The sequence below is a fragment of the Bemisia tabaci genome, chromosome 1 (assembly GCF_918797505.1).
Source record: "Bemisia tabaci chromosome 1, PGI_BMITA_v3".
NCBI classification, from domain to species: domain Eukaryota; kingdom Metazoa; phylum Arthropoda; class Insecta; order Hemiptera; family Aleyrodidae; genus Bemisia; species Bemisia tabaci.
The window spans coordinates 14,828,707-14,849,774 of record NC_092793.1 but is presented as its reverse complement, the minus strand read 5'-3'; the positions used below and the strand labels follow the sequence as shown (position 1 = coordinate 14,849,774).

General features: G+C 36.6%; 2 protein-coding genes across 3 annotated transcripts; one reads left to right on the top strand and one right to left on the bottom strand.

The window, feature by feature from the left end:
- Positions 1 to 52: 52 nt before the first annotated feature.
- Positions 53 to 19,070, bottom strand: Reps (RALBP1 associated Eps domain containing). 2 transcript variants are annotated; one of them, XM_019053442.2, is made up of 12 exons: positions 18,772 to 19,070; positions 17,380 to 17,526; positions 16,298 to 16,607; positions 14,447 to 14,744; positions 13,256 to 13,412; positions 7,569 to 7,661; positions 5,948 to 6,080; positions 4,877 to 4,925; positions 4,023 to 4,203; positions 3,290 to 3,419; positions 2,759 to 2,822; positions 53 to 2,103 (listed from the first exon to the last, which is right to left on the bottom strand). In XM_019053442.2, the coding sequence occupies exons 1-12, from the start codon at positions 18,772 to 18,774 to the stop codon at positions 1,974 to 1,976; spliced, it is 1,695 nt and encodes a 564-aa protein (XP_018908987.1). In that variant the 5' UTR covers positions 18,775 to 19,070; the 3' UTR covers positions 53 to 1,973. The 2 variants fall into 2 exon arrangements, with proteins under 2 accessions (XP_018908987.1, XP_018908994.1); XM_019053449.2 differs by lacking the exon at positions 7,569 to 7,661.
- LOC109038391 (heat shock protein 68) lies at positions 8,821 to 11,389 on the top strand. Its single transcript, XM_019053433.2, has one exon. It carries the CDS (start codon positions 9,076 to 9,078, stop codon positions 11,032 to 11,034), a length of 1,959 nt encoding a protein of 652 aa, XP_018908978.2. The 5' UTR covers positions 8,821 to 9,075; the 3' UTR covers positions 11,035 to 11,389.
- Positions 19,071 to 21,068: the final 1,998 nt, after the last annotated feature.

Genomic DNA, 21,068 nt, shown 5'->3' with positions numbered 1-21,068 from the left:
TAGTTGTTGGTTTCTTCTAAAACCACTCATTTAATATTCAAGTAGGCAAATATTTGATGAAAATAAAATTTATTTTACATTTTTTATCAATTTTTCACAAAATATAACACAATGATAGTGGTTGAATCAAAAACATTATAATTTAATAGATATTTCAGTCCAAGAAAAATAGAGAATGGAACTTCATCTAAAATTGGGCAGTTTTTTTAAAAAATTTATAGAAGAAAAAAAGTTAGGAAACTACTGTAAAAACAAATCAAGTGGCCCTCAAAGCTACAGATCATTCAACAAGTTAAAGGATAGAAAAACAGAGAGGATATCTCAAATCGTTTAAAGAGAGAAATACTGTCTACTTTTAGCGTTGGTCAACCAACTTATCCATGTCAAATAAAAGATGCATGAATCATCTTATTGTACATGATTTCACCTGATATTTTTCATTACAAGATTAGAAACAACCAAAATATTAAAAACAAATACACGATTAATCAACTCGTAAAAAGAAACAAAATAAATAAGCTCATGTAGACATATCAGGTTGTGACGTATAACTGCCTGTTGTTAATTTTTATAAGTTATTATCTTTTTACGCTACGTTGATTTGCTTATCTTTTGCTAGACGTAAAATAAAACAATAAAAATGCAAGATTCATTTAGTTATACTGAACATTTTCTAAAATTTCAACAAACAGAGAAAGTATGCATTCCTCATATAAAATCACAGTTGTTAGAATTTTTTTAAAATTCATGATGAGATATTATTAAAATGCTTAAAAATTATCAAGAGTCGGATAACAAATTAAAATAATTCCAGTCACAGAGCAGAAACGAGGAAAGCTTAAGGGAGCTAAAGACATTTCACAGAAAAATATGGGCGTTATTGAACAAAAGCAACTGCACTCGCAGAGGAGGGATAACGAAGAACTTCAAATGCCACTATCAATATCATGTACACATAATGAAAGAAATAACAGCTGAAAAAGACATCTCGAGTCGTAAAACGAAAAGAAAAAAAACATTTTCATTGATTTCTTTTTCTTTTCATGCATAGTCTTTAAACTTGTATATTTCACGCTAGACGATGCAAAACAAGTATGATTATTTCTAACAATGGGTTCAATGTTTAAGAGAACCAGAAAATGTAAAATGCGTGATAAGAAAATTGTCACTCTCCCAGCTGTCCGGGAGTTGGGCATTTCTTTCTGATTCTTGATCACAATTCAAAATGATTGGAGAACTTGGGTGAATATTAACATACTTCTTTGCATGATTTTTTTAAAATGATTGATTGTTTGCGAGGCCTTTCTTTTGTTTTTGAAATGAAAACTTTTTCATAAATTTTAGGAACTTTTTCCTTGGTTGGTTTTTTAATCTTCAGAAAAGTAGCATTTTAGAAGCTGCCGGCCTCCTTTCTCAGGTATTTTAAGAGAAGCAGCCTTCAAAAGGAGCCATGTCTAACGGAAAAAAGAAAAAAATTAGATAGGTTTTTTGAAATGTATGACAAAATTATTTTAAATATACCAAGGAACTCACTTTCTTTAAACTTACTTTGAAGGTTTCCCTTTTTAAAATACCACCTTTTTGATGAATTGCGAGGAAAGTCTCAGTTAAAAGTCAGAATACTTAAAATACAGCTGTAAAGCTCAACAACTAATGTTCAAAGGGTTTAATTCCACAAAAATTATATTGAATATTTTACCATAGACCACCACGCACATGCAAGACCCTGTAAGATTTCCATTTGATGAAAAAGATTTCTCAGTCTCAAAAATGAATCCTCTATATTTATCAGAGCTAAGATTTCAAGACTCAAAGTTTACTTATGTTCTGAGATATGTAATTCTCTAACCTTTAACAAAGTATACATTGATTTTGACAGGTAATAAGATGAGCATTTAGAACACAAAAAAGAAAAATCGAACACCTGGTTGTCCCATTAGCCTTGTCCCTCCTCCATCTGCTCTTCGAAGGTGTTATGGGCAGTGTAACTGTTCAAATCGAAGCTGTAAGATCGTTCGTTCTTTTCGAAGACTAGTTAGTTCATTCTGAAGCGACTGGCACAAAGATTTTAACATGGCATTATGTTCGATGTGATCATCCAAACTGGAAGCAAAATGAACACAAAATAATTAGATGAAAATGACTGCTCTTAGTTCTTCCAGAGCTTAATGCATTATCCAAAGGTTGAGGTTCAGAACTTACGATTTAGGTACTTTCTTTCAAATTACTAATACTCATTGTACATGACCTAGAAATAAGATTGGAAATAGATGAAAATATCTTGCGGCCACTTTTCTTACTTTAGATTTTTTTTCCTAGCTGATCATCAGCGTTTGCTTTGGAATTTGGAGGTTTCTTAGGAAAAAAATTTGTAAATTAACACAGACAGCATCAAAACTGTCTAACATCTCAATCTAGTTGATAGCTTTAGAGTTATGAAAATGCAAATCCAGAAAAAAAAGTACCTTTGTGTTTACTAAGAAGTACGTTTGCTCAATTACTAAGGAATCCTATTAACAGTTATGTATGATTGTAGAATGTTTTTAACTGATAACCTCAAACCATGCAATAACTTTCAATGTCCGGTTTTTTAACGTTGACTATATAATTTAATTGAGGATTCAAATCTATGTTAATGCCTTATTTTTCTCAATACGTTGGGATAACATTGTTCGGCATCACACAATTATCCTCTGAGATGGCAATGCTAGTAGAAAGGACACAATTAAAGAACATGTCGAACTTGTGATCTACTCACCTACAATTTGGAGACAAAGGTTTAACAATGACTGATGATGCCGGCTTGTCATTATTTTCAACAACTGAAACAGACATGAAAAATATTAAGTAATTAACATAAAACACAAAAATATTTGAGCTGCTATATTTATTGGTAGAGAGGTGTTGTAACCAAACACCTACTTACTGAATAAAAAAGGACACTTCCTTTCAAGTAAAAAAGCCAATAAAGACTGCCTTAATAACCTTGAGAAGAGGCTTCTTTAGAGTTTAGCGATTAAAAAACTTGAAATTCAGTTGGACTGCATTTCGCAATAAGGAACTGTTTTTGAATTAACAGAAAAAGCACATATTTGCAAGGGGAAACTAATGGTACAAAAGCGTTTCTGAAAGGAGCCCGAAATAGTAGTTACTCATTGCAAAACTTAGTTCAGTTGTGTCGTCAAAACCTTTCCCAAACGATTGAAATAGGTTGAGGTTTTTTTGAGAATTGAAAATTCAGTTGGCATAAAATGAGAGAAATGTTTTAACCAAGTTTAAATTCATTCACCTGGCTTTTTATAAACTTTGAAAGCTCCACCTCCTGGTTGTTGATATTCACTGATTTCTTTGGAGAGTTGCGTAAAATCAGCAAATTCCTCCCCTTCACTCTTTTGACCAGCTAATTTCTTTGGTGAAACCTGTGAAAAAGAGGAAGAATACAAACCTAAGTGAAGTATAACATATTTTACTTTCATTAATTGTTGACAGGTAAGGTCGGATTTTCAATTGTTCTCCACTAAACAAGGCATTGCAAGAAAATTAGGAACATTTTGTGAAAATGAAGTACGCAGAAGCCAGCAGGTATTTAGAGTTAAAGTGGACTTGGGAAAATTATATAAATGGGGACAGTTAATGAACATTAAGGACATAAAAGCTGGCAGGTAAGTATTTAAGAAGAAAAAAGACGCACAAAAATTAAGAATCGAGGTGTCAGTAGACATTAGACTTCTAAAAAGAATTGAGCGATGGCAAGTCAGCATATTTCTATGTATCAATAGTACAGTATAGAACTATTACATTCATCTGGGGTCAATAGAAATAAGTATACAAAAATTTAAATCCTCTTTCCTGAATTTTGTGACTCTTGATCATTGAATCATTAGAGAAGAAGAGAAAGAATGATTGACTTAAATTGGGAGAAGGCAGCTGTTTCGCCTGAGGACCTTCCTGCCTCGTCTATCTCCCTGTATTATACGGATACCCTTTGCCTGCGGGACTCATAATATTAAATAAAAACTCACCACACTTGGGGAAACTCTTGGGGGCACGATTGGAGGTCCATTATTTCCATATTTTGCCAGTCTATTGAGATCAAGAGATGAACTTCTAGTGTGGGTCCTGGGACGAGGTGGTGGAGGAGGAGGTGGATCTTTTTTTGGAATACTTGAATTCACGGTGGCTGGTAAGCTAAGCGGACCAAAACTGTAGAAGAAAAATGAATTCATATTAAAAAGTGTGAAAAGTGTGAATAAAAAGAAAGAAACTCAGACAAACTAAGCAAGATTAATGCCTACTGCAACAGGCTGAAAGACTATATATGAATCAAATGCCTCGGAAGAGTTTAAGTGCTTTCATGACTTATTTTCCTGAATCTGATGGCTCAACTCTGTCTCATGGCATATCGATGGAAAAAGTCAGTAATAGTAATAGTCAGGGAGATGAGGTACTCATTTCCCAGCTTAAACAATTAGCCAACGATTTAATATTATGATTGAAAGAAAATTTTGAATGAGGCTCATGACAATGACAAATTAAATCGCTTCAATATCACTGATCAAAATGCAAAACCACAAATCTCCATCATGATATTACAAAATTTAAGCTCCTTCTTTATTTAATGAAAGAGAAACAAGCCAATTCTTTAACTTGAAATTTACACAGAATATTCTAGTTTCAGAGTAAAATGAGGAAGTTTCCAAGAAATTACTTTGAATAGTTTATCAAAGAAAAAATAAAGTATGACAGGAAGTCTGCAATGTGGCAAATGGAGATACATGGTTTCACACTTTGGCTATGGATACACTTCCAAAACATCTCGTAGTGCATGTAACCTTTTGGAGTGATCACTTCAGTTTGTCGTGCGATGGAAAATTACCTTGGATCCTCTGTTTGAGGTGGTGGTGGGAGAGCACCTCGCCGTGGAGCTGAAACAAACGAAATCCAAAAGACATTAATTTGCTATTATCAAAGGTGGTAAAATAATGCTGGGTCTACACTATTCTACGAGGAAAACAAGGCCAAAACGTTCAAAAATTGTTGAACTTTTTGGTCTTGTTTTCCCTGCAAAATAGCGTGGACCCAGCACTATTCTACCACCTTGTTACATACAGTTCCGACAACGTTTCTCAGTATTTCTTTCTTGTTATCACTCTGGTAGAATTGGTTGTTAAGAAATAATTAAAATTTGTTTTAAAGAGAACACTCTTGAAAAAGCTGTTCACATATCCGAGTTTGGAAATTCTTTTTGGCATATTTCATGTGAAAATACCTGGCAGAATTTTAACAAATTTGTTGTCACTTTATTTTTTGGAAATTCAACAAAAATACATAAAATTTAGGTTTTTTGAGTTGCATATCTTCCATTTTAATTGGTATCTGGCGTCAATATGAATGATTTATAGAATTTAACAAAATTTTCAAGCCCATTTTTCTTCATTTTTTGAAGATCTCAGCCGATAGAACGCGCTTTTTGATTTCAACCTGCCTCTTCGTATACTAGTGACAATATGTTCAAATGCCGCACCAGCTCAACAAAAAGATAGTAAAGGGGTCTGACACATGTAGAATAAATTAATCTGTGATACATTTATTTAATACTGCTGATGTCAAAGTACAGAGGACGATAATCGTTTTTCTATAATTTATGCTTTTAGCAATATTGTAGTTTTCTCAAAATTGATGTTGAAATTTTGGTGAGCGAGTTTTTTCATCTCAATGGTGCTAATCCTCTTTGTGGAACTTAAAAACGTGCCTACATGGAATACAGCTGAGTGATTCTCTAATGCAAATGTATCAGAGCTTTCCTGCCTGATTTTTTTTTTTTATTTTTCCAATACAAATTTCACGAAGTTTACTTCAGAAAGAACAAAGAGGGTTTCCAAACTCGTAATTTTTAATAAAGTTTTTAAGATTAAAAAAAGGTAAAGGAAAATATTCATCAACTTACCAGCATTTTTTTTTGGCTGTGGCCTCTGGATGGGTCTTATTGCACTGTTATCTCCAGAGGAAGGCCAAGTTTCCTCTTTTGCGCCTACTTCAGGAGTAACTCTGACAGGTACTGGATGTAAAATCTTGGGATCCTAAAAGAAATGACAAATGAGTAAAAAATTATTCAGACTCCACGTTTAGTTATTAAATCAATGCACAAGGTAAATAGGTATTAAACACAACAGGAACTTGAGGTTCTGTGAGCCAGCTTACCTCCTGAATTACTGCATTAATAACGATCAAAGGATGACATTGCAAGACATATAAATAAAAAAGAGTGAAAGGCCTTCACATATAACATCTCACGCCTCATGATACAGTCAATTCATTGGTATCCACTTCTCTAAATAATCATATTTCTTTATTTTCAATCCATCAATAATGCAACTAAAAAAACAAGTAATCTAGTTAGTGACTGAACTTTCCAGGTATATTTAATTTTTTTTGAAAGATGCACGATGAGCAACAATGGGCCACTAGACAAAGTGCAAATTGAAGCATTCTGATAAACGCTCCTCTTCCAAATTTCTTATAGAACACATTTACACAGCAAAAATTACTAAAATTAACTCATGAGCAAGATATCAACGTTCTTATTTAGAAATGGTTACGAAAACTTACAATTCCCTGCTCATGAGAAAATTCTGAGTCTAAGTATGTGAATAAAAACGCACACTACAGCGGTTTTGGCAGGCTTCTCAATCGAGCAGTGTTCCTTTCCTGACCTGGATTGTTCAAAAGAAAATCCGCACCTTGTCTAGTGGTCCATTATGAAGGGAAATTTGGAATCAGTGCAATGAATGCAAGAGATTTCCTAGTTCAAAACGCAAAATATTATTCATTATTTCGTTACTGCCTAATTTACCGCACTGCCGATTCCATCTACCTGTCTATCTTCCAAATCTTCAAAATAAATTTTTGATGTAATATGATGAAATTGGAAGCTGGAAATCCTCCATACCTGCTCCTATTTTTCATTATTGTGGACTTCACAGTGAATGAAGAATTAAAAATTGTAACGTAAGGCACATGACTTATTTTTGGTCGGTGGAAACTTATCGTGGAGACAAAGCCCTAGTAGAATTGACCTTCAGGAAGCACTTTTCAAAAACCTTTAAAAAAACTTAGGTATTATTTATCGGGAAATCCTTTCAGGTTATTTTTCAAGTACTTACATACATAGTCTTTTTAAAAAAATTACTACCTTCTAAAGATTTTTAGACATTTTTCTCAGACAATTGCAGTGTAACAGAACTCCAGTGGATCTTCTGAGAGCTTTTTAACACTCTTTACTTAAATTTTACCTCTTGTGTATTTTACTAAAAAATACCTGAGAAGGGTTTCCTATAAAACATAAATTTTAACAACTTGTTGAGAGTTGTCTTTTAACCAATTTTCCAAAAGTTTTTGAACAGTCATTGCTACTAATGGATGGGTTTCTCATTATGCATCACACCTACTCACATAATTGCGCCTGATCTTACCACATAAACTGATGCTAGACAGAGGTGGAGAGAGGAATAGAGAATTAAAAGGGAAAGACAGTTAAGTGAGTGGGAAGTTAGAAACATTCATTATACCTGCTCAACAGCAGATTTGTGGAAGTCAAAATTAACTGGTTTAGGTCCAGGTGATGAGACAGAGTGAGTTGGGGAATCAACAAATGTTGTCCACTAAAACAAAGATAAGGATTAAAATGAATTAATGGGTGATTTGGGGACATCAATAACCACAGAAAATAACTCGGGTAAACAAATTTCAAAAGGTGACAAATTTTTAGGTAAAACATTTTTAGAACAAAAATCCCGAGAGAAAATTTGTTTTCAGAGGGAAAATTCCATTTTTCCCTCTGAAATTTTCCTCTACCTATAGATTCTGAAAATATTATAAAATCAATACACAAAGTTTGGAAGAGGCATCAAGAAATCGCTTCTTCGCTGAGTACGAGGGGTATTTAAAAATGTCTGGGCAAGATTTTGGGTTGAACGCTGGCTTCCAAAATTGCTTCACAGGTTGTTGATTTGTTTCCTTGCCTGTACATTTGAATTTGTAAAGTTAATATATAGTTCCTGGATTAAAAAATTAGAAATCAATTGCGGTGAAGCAGCAGCAATCAGTGAAATTAAGGTAGTAGATCACATCTTTAAAATAGAAAAAAAGTCCATAAAAACGTAAAAAAGAAAGGAAGGAGGTTGTGTTCATTTTTGTTTAAAAAAATAATCATTTTTCAGATATATATATTTTAATGTAAAAGTAAGTTCGACTCTCATTTCAAATTTTCAATCTTGTGATGGAAAAGAGGGGGAAAAAATTAGGATGGAAAGTGATCAATTGGGTGGGTATAAAATTAATGGAAAAAAATATTTTTAAAAAAATCCAGAAAAAAATATTTAAAAAAAAAAAAAAAAAAAAAAAAACAAACAAATAGAAAACGTATAAAATTACGCTACAGAAACATTTCTGTGGGATATGAGGGCAAAAAAAACCTCGTTGCGCCAGGCCAGAACTCCGGAAGCCCGTTCGTGAGGCGCAAGCGAGGGCAACGCGCCCATTATAATAAAAAATCCAGCCAGAAAAGTGAAAACGGGGACGGGGACGGAGATGGAACGCGCTGGTAATACCGCGAAAGATCGCGAAATCCCCGCGCAACCCGCCCTCCCGAGGATCTATTGAAAAGAGCGGGACGGTTACGGTCATCGAAACTTCCCGAAGCCCGCCGAAGCTCTAGAACCGCGGTCTCGAACAGTGCCGAGCGTTCCCGAGGCGGTCGAGAGGCGGTTCTAGAACATTCGAGAGAGAGCCAATGAGAACCGAGGAGTATATAAGCGCGCGCGCTGCCCCCATTGGCTCAGTACTGAACTAGCAAGCGTGAACGAAATTCGAAAAGTGCGAAGCGATTTCAAAGCGATCTTCTCTGTGTACTACGTGCGCTAAACCGAACAAGCGATTTTACAGTGTTTTCTCGTGGGTGACATCTTGTGCGATTTACAAAGTTAACAACACCGTTCTTCGGTTATATTGTCACTAAAACTTTACAGATTTTACGTACTTATTTCGTGTGTGAACTTAACATCAGTGAGTGCAAAAATGGCAAAAGCACCCGCCGTTGGAATTGATCTTGGTACCACTTACTCGTGCGTTGGAGTGTGGCAGCAAGGAAAAGTGGAAATCATCGCCAATGACCAAGGAAACCGCACCACTCCCAGCTACGTCGCCTTCTCAGACACCGAGCGACTCATCGGTGATGCCGCCAAAAACCAAGTTGCGATGAACCCCCAGAACACCATCTTCGACGCCAAACGTCTCATTGGTCGCCGATTCGACGATCCGAAAATCCAAGCCGATATGAAGCACTGGCCCTTCAAAGTTATCAACGACTGCGGAAAGCCCAAACTCCAGGTCGAATTCAAAGGTGAGACCAAAACCTTTGCGCCAGAAGAAGTCAGTTCCATGGTTCTCACCAAGATGAAGGAAACAGCTGAAGCGTTTTTGGGCACAAAAGTCAAGGATGCAGTCATCACAGTTCCAGCTTACTTCAACGACTCACAGCGACAAGCCACCAAGGATGCCGGTGCCATTGCTGGTCTCAACGTGTTGCGAATCATCAATGAACCAACTGCTGCCGCTCTCGCCTACGGTCTTGACAAGAATTTGAAAGGTGAACGCAATGTATTAATCTTTGATCTGGGTGGTGGCACCTTTGATGTTTCCATCCTGACAATTGATGAAGGCTCATTGTTTGAAGTTCGTGCCACAGCTGGAGACACTCACCTGGGAGGCGAAGACTTTGACAATCGTCTGGTGAACCATCTAGCGGAAGAATTCAAACGCAAGTACCGCAAGGACCTCCGAGGCAACAACAGAGCCCTGCGAAGACTGCGTACAGCTGCTGAACGAGCTAAGCGAACTCTCTCCTCAAGCACAGAAGCTAGCATTGAGATTGACGCCCTCATGGATGGCATCGACTTCTACACCAAAGTGTCCCGCGCCAGGTTCGAAGAACTTTGCTCTGACCTCTTCCGCTCAACTCTCCACCCAGTTGAGAAGGCCCTGGCTGATGCAAAAATGGACAAGAGCTCCATCCATGACGTCGTCCTAGTGGGAGGCTCCACTCGCATTCCCAAAATCCAGTCTCTGCTACAAAACTTCTTCTGTGGAAAAGCGCTCAACTTCTCCATCAACCCTGACGAAGCCGTGGCCTACGGAGCAGCAGTCCAAGCAGCCATTCTCAGTGGTGACACCAGCTCAGCAATTCAAGATGTGCTTCTCGTCGATGTGGCGCCTCTATCACTTGGAATCGAAACCGCTGGTGGTGTTATGACAAAGATTGTAGAACGTAATGCTCGCATTCCCTGCAAACAATCGCAAACTTTCACCACCTACTCCGACAATCAACCTGCAGTTACCATTCAAGTGTATGAAGGTGAGCGAGCAATGACAAAAGACAACAACCTCCTCGGTACCTTCGATCTGACCGGCATTCCACCAGCTCCAAGAGGTGTGCCCAAGATTGATGTTACTTTCGACCTTGATGCTAATGGTATTCTCAACGTCTCAGCCAAAGAAAACAGCACTGGCAAGTCGAAGAACATTGTCATCAAGAACGACAAAGGCCGCCTGTCTCGAGAGGAAATCGACCGAATGGTGAACGAAGCAGAGAAATACAAGGAAGAGGATGAGAAGCAGCGTGCCAAGATTGCTGCAAGAAACCAGCTGGAAAGCTACGTATTCAACGTCAAGCAGGCAGTTGACGAAGCAGGAGACAAACTTCCGGAATCCGACAAACAACTTGTCCATGATGAATGTCAAGCTGCACTATCCTGGCTGGACAACAACACCCTGGCTGATGTAGAGGAGTTCAACTACAAATTACAAGAAGTCCAGAAGAAATGCTCGCCCATCATGAGCAAGATGCATGGAGCAGGCCAAGGAGGCATGCCAGGAGGAATGGGAGGTATGCCTGGAGGAATGGGCGGTATGCCTGGAGGAATGGGAGGCATGCCTGGATATGGAGGACAAGGCCCAACCGTCGAAGAAGTGGACTAAATGTGCTGAATCAAGCTATGGTTCTGGAGGGGAAGAAGATCCCCACCCCCACCGACTACAACACTCCATCCATCCCGAGTGACACCAGCGGATGAAGCAAGTTCCTACTAAACTTAAGAAGGTATTAAAAAATTACTCTACTTAGTCAAAATCTAAAGAAAAAATCTTGAGCTCTAAATCAATTTTTGCATTCCTTGTAAATAATGTACATAATTCTATCAATTCAATCTTTTTCATTTACGTAACTTTGTGATATTCAAGCACATTTTCTTCTGTTTAAAAGTTATCTGTGCTGTAAAATTTGTTAAGACTGATTTTTGTTAATAAAAGAAGACCTCAAGTGGTCAAAACAAAACTAATGAGTTCTATTTCTCAGTCCCTACCTACAAAACCTCTTTTGAAGAAAGAAAAAGAAAAATATAAAAAAAAAAAAATGAAAGAAAAAAAAATAAATAAAAGATTAAAAAATCAATAGCATTAACACCTTGAATAATACTTGTAATGTTCCCAACTTTTGCACACAAGTTCATATGAGGTCTTCAACTTAAAATGAAAAAAAATTGAACCATTAAAGTAAATAAATAAATTTGAAGAAGAGGAAGGAGAAGAAAGGAAAAAAAATAGGAGAAAGGTAGGATACATTGCCTTAAGTATGCTTCATCCTTACTTTCTCCTTCTCAATTCCTTCTTTTTTTGTATTTTGTCCTTAATTTTCTATTTTTCTCTTACTGACGAAGCTTCAACATACAAACTTGTGTGTAAGAATGAATAATCTTCCTTGGGTAATAAAATTTGAATGAAATGGTAGAATTCCCAATATTTGTCCAGATTCTTGGAAAAGCTGATTCTACTGAAATTATACCAAAAAAGTAATGAAAGTATCAAATGAGAAAGTTAATGAAATAGTCCTTGAGGTTTCAATAAATACACTGCCAAAGCAGAATATTATCACATAAACTTTCTGGATTTGCTTTTAAAATTCCTCTTAAGAAACAATCAAGAGTAAAAACTGAAAGAGTATCTGCTGCAGCCAAGGTAGTAACCAAAAAACCATCTTTTTTTTAGCAAATTGGCAACTTTCTTGTAAATTGATGGCTTAAGACAGAAAATGAATATTTCACTATACCTATTGCAAGTCTTGACTCATTTCTTATTTTTAAGGAGAAAACTGATCAGAAGTTAAAATTTTCAGTGAATCCTCTTCACTCGTGAAACAAATTGTAAGAAGAATTACTATTTCTCGTTTTTTGCCGAAGAGTGATTCTTAATCATAGGTTGAAAACGCTGCCGCTCAATTTTTTATCTATCAACTTAAGTCATCAATTTTCAACCCATGCAAGCCATCAGACTGCTGAGCAGCAGTCAGACTCAACCTCCATTGTTTTGGCTCAGTTCTGTTAGGTTTTTAAATTTTAATTTTTAACATAGACACTTCATGAAGTGAGGCTCTTTGACTTCACTATTTATCACAATAATTGATGGCAGAAGTCAGTATTTATTTACATTCGTCTTCAACATCTTCTCAAGCTGTCTTTTTTCAACTTAATGAAATTACTAGGTGAAAAATAAATGGCCTGAGTTCGAAACCACCGATATCTGTTTACAACTTTGCAGACGTCCTGTCATACTTTTTTTTTAAAAAAAATGAGCCACCTTATATTTTGAAAACTTCCTTGATTTTTCTTCTCTGTTAACAGCACATTCTGAACCTACGTATTTCATATGTAGGTTCATAATCTCATATTTGATCTAGTCTCTGAAAAACTGGTCGAAATCCTCCTAATTTTTTTCACTTTCAACAGAATTGAGAATATTCTATACATAGGTATTAATGAATTTCAAGATAAAGAAGGCTTGTTTCTCTTCAAGAAATATAAAAGCAGAAATTCAGAAACCCTGCAGTGGAGATAGGTACATGGTTTTGCACTTCGGCCATTGATATAAAAAGTGACCAGTCCAAGACTAATCCTCCACACAGGTCACGTTAAATTTCCCATTAAAAAATTAGATATGATAAAAGATTAAGATACTTGCAAACCAACCTACATGATTTTCTCATTTAGCCATCAATATGTTTTTTGATCGAATCTGTGATGACAAATCAGGAAGGCAACCATGTTTTTGCCCCATTTTTTATTTTCAGGGACTGTCACTTTCAACCTCAAAAGGCAGCATATTTCAATATTTTCCTTGCTGGGTTTGAAAAATATGATTTACTCACCTGTTTAACAGCAGTTGGCGATGGAGGTGATGGAATTAACGATGGGGGAAGTTTGTCAGGTAAAGGAATGTTGTTCCTCCTGGCGACGATTAAATGCATTGCGGTTGAAAATTCACTGAGGGACAAGGCTCCGTCTTTCCCTATGTCCGCCAACTGCCTGTAAATGCAAGATTAGAATGAATGATCTCTGACTTCCTAGGAAGATGAGGGGCATAAAAAATCCCTTACAAAAATGGAAAGAAAATATAAGTTGAAAATCACCAAATCTGGCATTCACTTTTTGCTAACATTTGCTGTGGCCTACTAATAGACTTTATCATCGCATGCAAATGATGAGGGCCCAGTTTTTAGGAAATCCATACCATAACAAAACAATTTAAAAAAAAATCTCATGATTCCATACAAATAAATCTCTAATTTCAACTGAGGTTGGCCCCTTTTAGTCCAAAATCAGACTATCCTAGGCAAAGTCGAAGACCTCTGAAAAGGAGGGCACATTACCTAATTTGACTGTGACAGTGACGCTCACCCTAATTACATCAGGGTTGAACGATTTTGGATTTACATGCGCTAATTTCAATTGAAATTCTTTTTAGTTTTTTCTTTCTTTCTTTTGAGAAAGTACTGCAGAATTCTGGCAAGGAGACATATTTTATTTACTCTGTTGCACAAAGGCACTTTGGAAAAGTAATGATCACTTCCATGGGAGGTACATGGAATAGATAAACTTAGATTTCACTGTGGAACTATTCCAACACATTAGTTCCATAAAAATTACGTTCTTCCTTAATTTTTGAAAGTTAGAGCTTATATACATTCAAATAATCAAAAAAATGGCTGCCAGACAGGTATTAGAACATCCAAAAAGTAAAAGGGTTTATTTTACACATTTTGACTTGGATCTCATATCTTAATTTGTTGACAAACTATGTCTTTTGGAAGTGTTAAACTTATGTCGATGAGTGAGTTTCCTGGGGCTTGAAAACTTTAGAAAAAGGTATGTTATATGCAAATGAGCAAAATACAAAAATTTGAGGAGAATCTGAGGCCAACGAGGGTCCTTTGTCTAAAGCGAATTTTTTGTAGTCAACTTTGTTCAATATGATTACTTTCACTGTGCTTCCTGGTGATTGACCGACAAAAAGAATAGAGTGCTAGAAAGATCTTACTTGTACAGGAGTTGTAACTTACCAAATTTTACTAAGCTCTTGAACAGGTAATCGAGACTTTTCAAAAAATATCCGAGCATCGTGGCCAGAAACTAAGCCAGCAGGGTTAGGCAGCGATCGGAACTGCTTTGCATAATATTCTTTTTGTTCACTGGTCATGACCCAAATATTGCCTTCATCATCACTGCTGTGTCTATCGGACTCTTCTTCGGTGCCCAACAGTCTTCTTTGCTCTTCGCACCATGCGCTCCCACGTTCACCTCCACTGTTTGTTGGAGTTAATGACTCGCTCGAAACATCGGGTGAAGTTTTCTTGGAGGCTGTTAAGGGGAAAATTCACATGAGTACATTGTTTAAAAACGGTACATATTGACTTGAAAAAGGATCTACAGTTCCTTGTTGAAGACCACTCCAGGAGCAATTTTAGTTAAGTTAAGCTGAAAGGTTGAGGTGGGGTTTGAATTCTCGACGTATAACACTCTCTAGCATTCGAACGCTTAAGTGGTCGGTAATTTTATTGATTTTCATAGGAATTTGCATTTAAATGCAACAATAATGATCCCTGAGTTTAGAAATTCAAAATTTTAATTTGCTTTAAAAAATTGCATCTTTAGAACTAGATAACTTCAAACTGCCGTGATTTATGTTTGGTTTGATGTTATTTGTAACTTTTGGTGCAGGAATTTTCTTACAAATTTTCTCTGATGGTACTAATATTTGAATGTAAACTGTTTCAGTTTCGGGCTTTCATTTCCAAGGATGGTTAAAACTAAGTTTAAAGGAAAATTATAAAAAAAAAAAAAAAAAAAAAAAAAAAAAAAAAAAAAAAAATTTGCAGTACAAACTGAGAGGTGGAGTTTTCTTCACACTTTTAGATCTAGTATCCTACATTTTTTAATCGTTTAAGGTCATTTAAATGAGGATAAAGTATGATTTCCATATTGAAAGCTGAATTACAATGTTGATCCAGACCCTGAGACGATGACACAATCGTCATGCAGAACCCACTGGCTACATATCAGATTTCTTTGAATAGGACAGAAGGTTTTAATAATCACAGAGATCAGCAGATCTTCTCGCCAAATTAAAGATGAAAAAATATGTGGCAGGAACAACGAAAAATTATTTCAAGTGAAAAATAAAAACAAAACAACACCTGCAAATTAAGCTAGCTAATTAGAAAACCTCTACACATCAGTTTTTCGGGCCATTTTCTTTGGGGACATAGTGCCTTGTTTAACTAAGTAATTTTTTTTTAAAATGTTTAAACACTTTTATTTTTAATTTGGTGCACAGCATTTGCCTTCACATGCAGAAGTAAACTTTTAAATTTTCCAAAATTTGCCTCAAGAAAAGTTCTCAAACTTTAAAGTTTTGATGGTAACAAGTGACAATCTCAACAAATGACAATCTCAATTTTGGGCAGGAGGTAAAAATTGTAGGTATTGAAACCTTAATCCATATCTCTTATTAATTGAACAGAAAATAAAAATTTCGAAACCTGTTGGGACAACAAAAATTTCAACTCCATCCAGTGCTCAGATAGATTTATTTCATTCCTCTCAATCATGAAGTGTATTTTTACAGAGAAGATGATTGATGCAAGACCAATCAAGACAAGTCAGTCATTTCCAGCGGATGATTTTTGAGACTCTACTCGATTGCAAAGCAGGTGGTTTAAATGCAATGCAATCCTCAATCTTAATAGGATAATTTCAGGATGAGCTGATTCTATGTCATACAGATTACGGTTGTAGGGAAGTGGGTCTTGAAAAGAGACGCAGTAACTGACCTAGGTAGATTTGTCTTGGTATGATGTGAAAGGAACATATCTCTCACCAAAAAAAAAGAAGAAGAAAACAGAAATTAATACCTGATGAGACTCCATTGGCACGTAAAGTAATTGAGGTTTCGTTATCGGTGCTCTCCGAACAGTCTTGAAGCTGAGTTGAGTATGTATTCGTTGCATCACTCAACTGAATTAAATCTGGACTATCATCTCTTGCTGGCCATGGATCATCTGCTGCATTTGAAAACCTAGGTAGAGGTACCTCCAAGGAACTAGTTAATAGGTCTGGATGAAGTGTGTAACCAGCTTGGACGCAAGCGATAAGTTTCAGAGCTGATAAAAATTGCTGACAGGATATTGAGTTCCCTTCTGTTATTTTACATAATTCTAGAATCTGAAAAAAAAGGAATGATGAAGATACTCCATTATTGTCCAATTCATGAAGTGCCGTTATTACAAAAATTTGTGAACAATTTGAATTCAACATTCATTATTATGTCTAAGAGGCATTCTTTTACCTTCAGTATTGATAATTTCTAGAATGTTATATTTTTATGGCGGTTTTTTACAAGTATCAATGTTGGAAGATAAAAAGTTTGAAGTCATACACTCTACTGAAATAATTTGTCTGTAAAAGAAAACATATGTGAAGAAGATGCTACCTTCCATAATTTCCTCATATCTTGGGAAATTTTTCCCTGACCCAGCAAAAAATAATGGTGAAAATGCTAGAAATTTTGAAATAATGTTGGAAGTTGTAAAGACTAACACTGAATTTTTAAAAATGTCCCAACTTTTCTGAAGAAGACCTTCAATACTGGAAATTTTGCATGGAAGTGAGATGCTTGTGTTGATTGAGGATGAAATCGTTCAGAGTAAGGAATGGTTTTTCTTTCATATTCTTCTGTCACCAAAAAGGTATTTTTTTTCATCAGAAAACTGATCAAACAGACTACTAATTTATCAATTTTTGGTGTGTTTTTTGTCCACTATTTCGAGATTATTTCCAGCAAATTTCATGCAAAAATGCCGATATGCCTCATTTCGAAGGATCAAAATGTGAGCAAGAAACTTAGAATATGTCTTTCAAAATATACGTTTTTAAAATTTACAAAAATATACAATAAAAAAAATAGAGCTTTATCAAGCAGCAAAATAAAATTCACCTGTTGAATGGTGTTCATTGGAAGATTTGCACGCTTGAACATTTCTAATCCTTTTTCATATTGTATTGTATCCCCATCAGAGTCGCAATACATGTAAAACTCACTGGAGTACCGAATATATGAATTGGGAAGCTGCAAATCATCTGCCTGGAAAAGAGAGAGGGTGAAATTGAGTTTCAAATACTTAATGTCATAATGTTTATTTCACTTCACTTCAGTAGGTTTACACACTTAGAAAACACTTGAGAACAAAAGGTACTTTAAATTGAAAAATTGAAGGAGCTTTTAATAATAACCCTAGGCGTTCCACTACCTGTAGATGCTTCACATCCAAGGTAAAATAAGGAGTTGTCCTTAGATGGCATCAGACCTCTTGTTTTAGTCTGAGCAATTTGTAGTATTGTGACTTCAAATTTGGTATTATGTTCCCAGTAGTAATGCTGCTACACTACCTGGTTCAGTTTTTTCATAAATATGAAAAATAATTGCTTCTCATAAACACCGGATACGCTGCAGCGCAACGTTGTGGTACTTCACTCTTGCCTCTGAATCACTTAGATTTACTTTGACCTATATTTACTTGCATTACCGTGAATCCTCAAGTTGGATTCTTCAAGGGAGGAGACAAGTGGTGGCTAGCCCTCCTTCTAGGTTTACTTTCGATTTGCAAGCGCAGACGACAAATTTAAACCTCTGCACAAACCAGTGTTCGCTACCATCCACCTTAAAAACCTATCTGTCTCATGATCGTATTGTAAAAGAACTTCTTCTCAATGATGATTCTCAACTTTTATGTAGTTGTGATTTCGGTGTTGCTAAAAATTTAAGTGTTGCAAGGCTCAAAGGTATTAAAAAACCTATCCAAACTTGTGTTCTCACTTCTGCAAAAGATAGATGTTTTCATGTGAATAAAGGTGACGCAAAAACACCTGCAAATCGAAAGTAAACAATGGCCAGCTTATCTGATGACACCTCTGTCAGTCTTACTATGGGGCTTAAGAAACAGTCCAACTTTAATAAACAAGAAACATCCACCTCTTGACTCCACTTAGACCAAGTGAGATCAAAGCATAGTTTTAGCCTAATATGATGATAAAGCTTCACAATCAATAGTGGGTCGTTTCCGATTTTACACAGGATACATAACTTCCGCTTGCTTCATGTATACTTCACGTCTTTACTTTCCTTTGAAATTTCTGTCTAAGATGACTCAAGATATTTTACATAAAGGCCAAAGATCCACTACCGTCATTCTTGCACTTGCTTCCTCACAGACTGAAGACCGCAGATCTCTAGTAGTACAAACCATGAAAAAGCATTATTTGACAAGGTTTCTACAATCCTTGCGTACTTAGAATAAATGGATAGCATGCGAACGAAACATCTTCTTACCATTTTAAACGAAAGAGCCTGAGTTTATTCACGAGAAATGTAGCAAGCAAGAATTGAATGCGCAGCTAACCGAAGAAAAAGCAATGCCTGGCTGGCATTTTTAATTGAACATTTCACACAAAACACTTGTAAATAATAAATTATTAGAATGCTTTTGTAACCCACTAACAGTTGATTTGATACAACAAAAATGTGTGATAGTTAATCAATGACAGATATTTTTGAGCAATATTCCAAAAAACTCCCACCAGATTACATTTTTTGAGGGGATAAACATAACCTAAAATAACACAATCTGAATTTAACACAAATCTAGATCCAGCGTTGCCGGTTTGTTTCACCAAGATCGGCTGGACAGGGGCTGAGATAGCATTTTAGGCCATGTCCGCCATCTTGGATTTCGGAATTTTTCAAAATTAGACCCGAAATTCGAGTTTACCGTCCGAAAACACATCCTGATCCCAAGTTTCAAATTAATCGGCTGGACAGGGGCTTTATACCCAGAGTTACGACAATTCACTTTTGGTTGGGCCAGGATTGGCCTGAAAAAGGCCTAAAAAAAAATCCAATTCTGATTGGTTCTCGTTCATGGAGGCCGAAACGAGTGCACCAAGATGGCGGTACCTCGAATGTGAACAAGAATAATGAAAATATTACCTAATTGTGGTTTATCAAGAGTAAATTGTTATTTCCATAGGTCCAAAATGAAAGTAGATTAAGAAATTATTCACAAACCAATCTCATTTTCTTTTTAATTGATCACTTTGTTGATGTTGTTGTTTAAGTGTGACAGACATCGCAGGATTCCTGATCCTTATCCCTCAATATCGTTCGTTCGGGTGCACTCGTTTCGGCCTCCATGGCCAGCCAAGGACGGCTGCCAGTCAGCTGATAATCGAGTTGTCGTAACTCTGGGTATAAAGGGACTCTACATTTTAGGACATGTCCACCATCTTGGATTTCTGAATTTTCAAAATTAAACGGGAAATTCGATATTCCCGACTAAAAATACCCTCTGTTACCAAGTTTCAGCAAGATCGGCTGGACAGGGGCCGATATAGCATTTTAGGCCATGTCCGCCATCTTGGATTTCGGAATTTTCAAAATTTGACAACAAATTCCAGTTTCCCGTCCGAAAATACCACCTGATACCAAGTTTCACCAAGTCGGCTGGACAGGGCCCGAGATAGAATTTTAGGCCATGTCCACCATCTTGGATTTCTGAATTTACAAAATTTGACCCGAAATTCAAGCTTCCCAACCAAAAATACCTCCTTAAACCAAGTTTCACCAAGATCAGCATGACAAGGGCCGAATTGGCATTTACGGCCATGTCCGCCATCTTGGATTTCTGAATTTTCAATATTTGACCCAAAATTCGAGGTTCCCGTCCGAAAATACCTCCAGACACCAAGTTTCACCAGGAGCGGCTGGACAAGAGCCGAGTATGCATTTTAGGCCATGTCCGCCATCTTGGATTTCTGAATTTTCAATATTTGACCCGAAATTCGAGGTTCTCGACCAAAATTACCTCCTGATACAAACATCGGCTGGACGGGGGCCGACATAGCATTTTTGGCCATGCCCGCCATCTTGGATTGCTGAATTTTCAATATTTGACCCGAAATTTAAGGTTCCCGTCTGCAAATACTTCCTGATACCAAGTTTCACCAAGAGCGGCTGGACAGTGGCCAAGAAAGAATTTTAGGGCATGTCCGCCATCTTGGATTTCTGAATTTCCAAATTTTACCCGAAATTCGAGTTTCCCAACCAAAAATACCCGCCGAATACCAAGTTTCACCAAGATCGGCTGGACAGGGGCCAAGATAGCATTTTAGGCCATGTCCGCCATCTTTGATTTCGGAAGTTTCAAAATTTGACCACAGATGCGAGTTTCCCGTCCGAAAATACCCCCTGGTACCAAGTTTCACCAAGTCGGCTGGACAGGGGCCGAGATAGCATTTTAGGGCATGTCTGCCATCTTTGATTTCTGAATATTCAAAATTTGACCCGAAATTAGAGTTTCCCGTCTGAAAATACGTCTCGATACCATGTTTCACCAAGATCAACGGTACAGGGTCCTAGAAAGTATTTAAGGCCACGTCCGCCATCTTTGATTTCTGAATATTCAAAATTTAACCCGAAATTCGAGTTTCCCTTCCAAAAATACCCGCCGAATACCAAGTTTCACCAAGATCGGCTGGACAGGGGCCAAGATAGCATTTTAGGCCATGTCCGCCATCTTTGATTTCGGAAGTTTCAAAATTTGACCACAGATGCGAGTTTCCCGTCCGAAA

Excerpts from the sequence above, each read along its gene's own strand:
- Reps (XM_019053442.2), bottom strand. Across the intron at positions 6,081-7,568 it reads ACAAATCTGCTGTTGAGCAG|GATCCCAAGATTTTACATCC; the intron begins GTATAATGAATG and ends CATTTCTTTTAG. Across the intron at positions 4,204-4,876 it reads CCTCAAACAGAGGATCCAAG|TTTTGGTCCGCTTAGCTTAC; the intron begins GTAATTTTCCAT and ends TTTCTTCTACAG.
- LOC109038391 (XM_019053433.2), top strand. The coding sequence starts at position 9,076 with ATGGCAAAAGCACCCGCCGTTGGAATTGATCTTGGTACCACTTACTCG.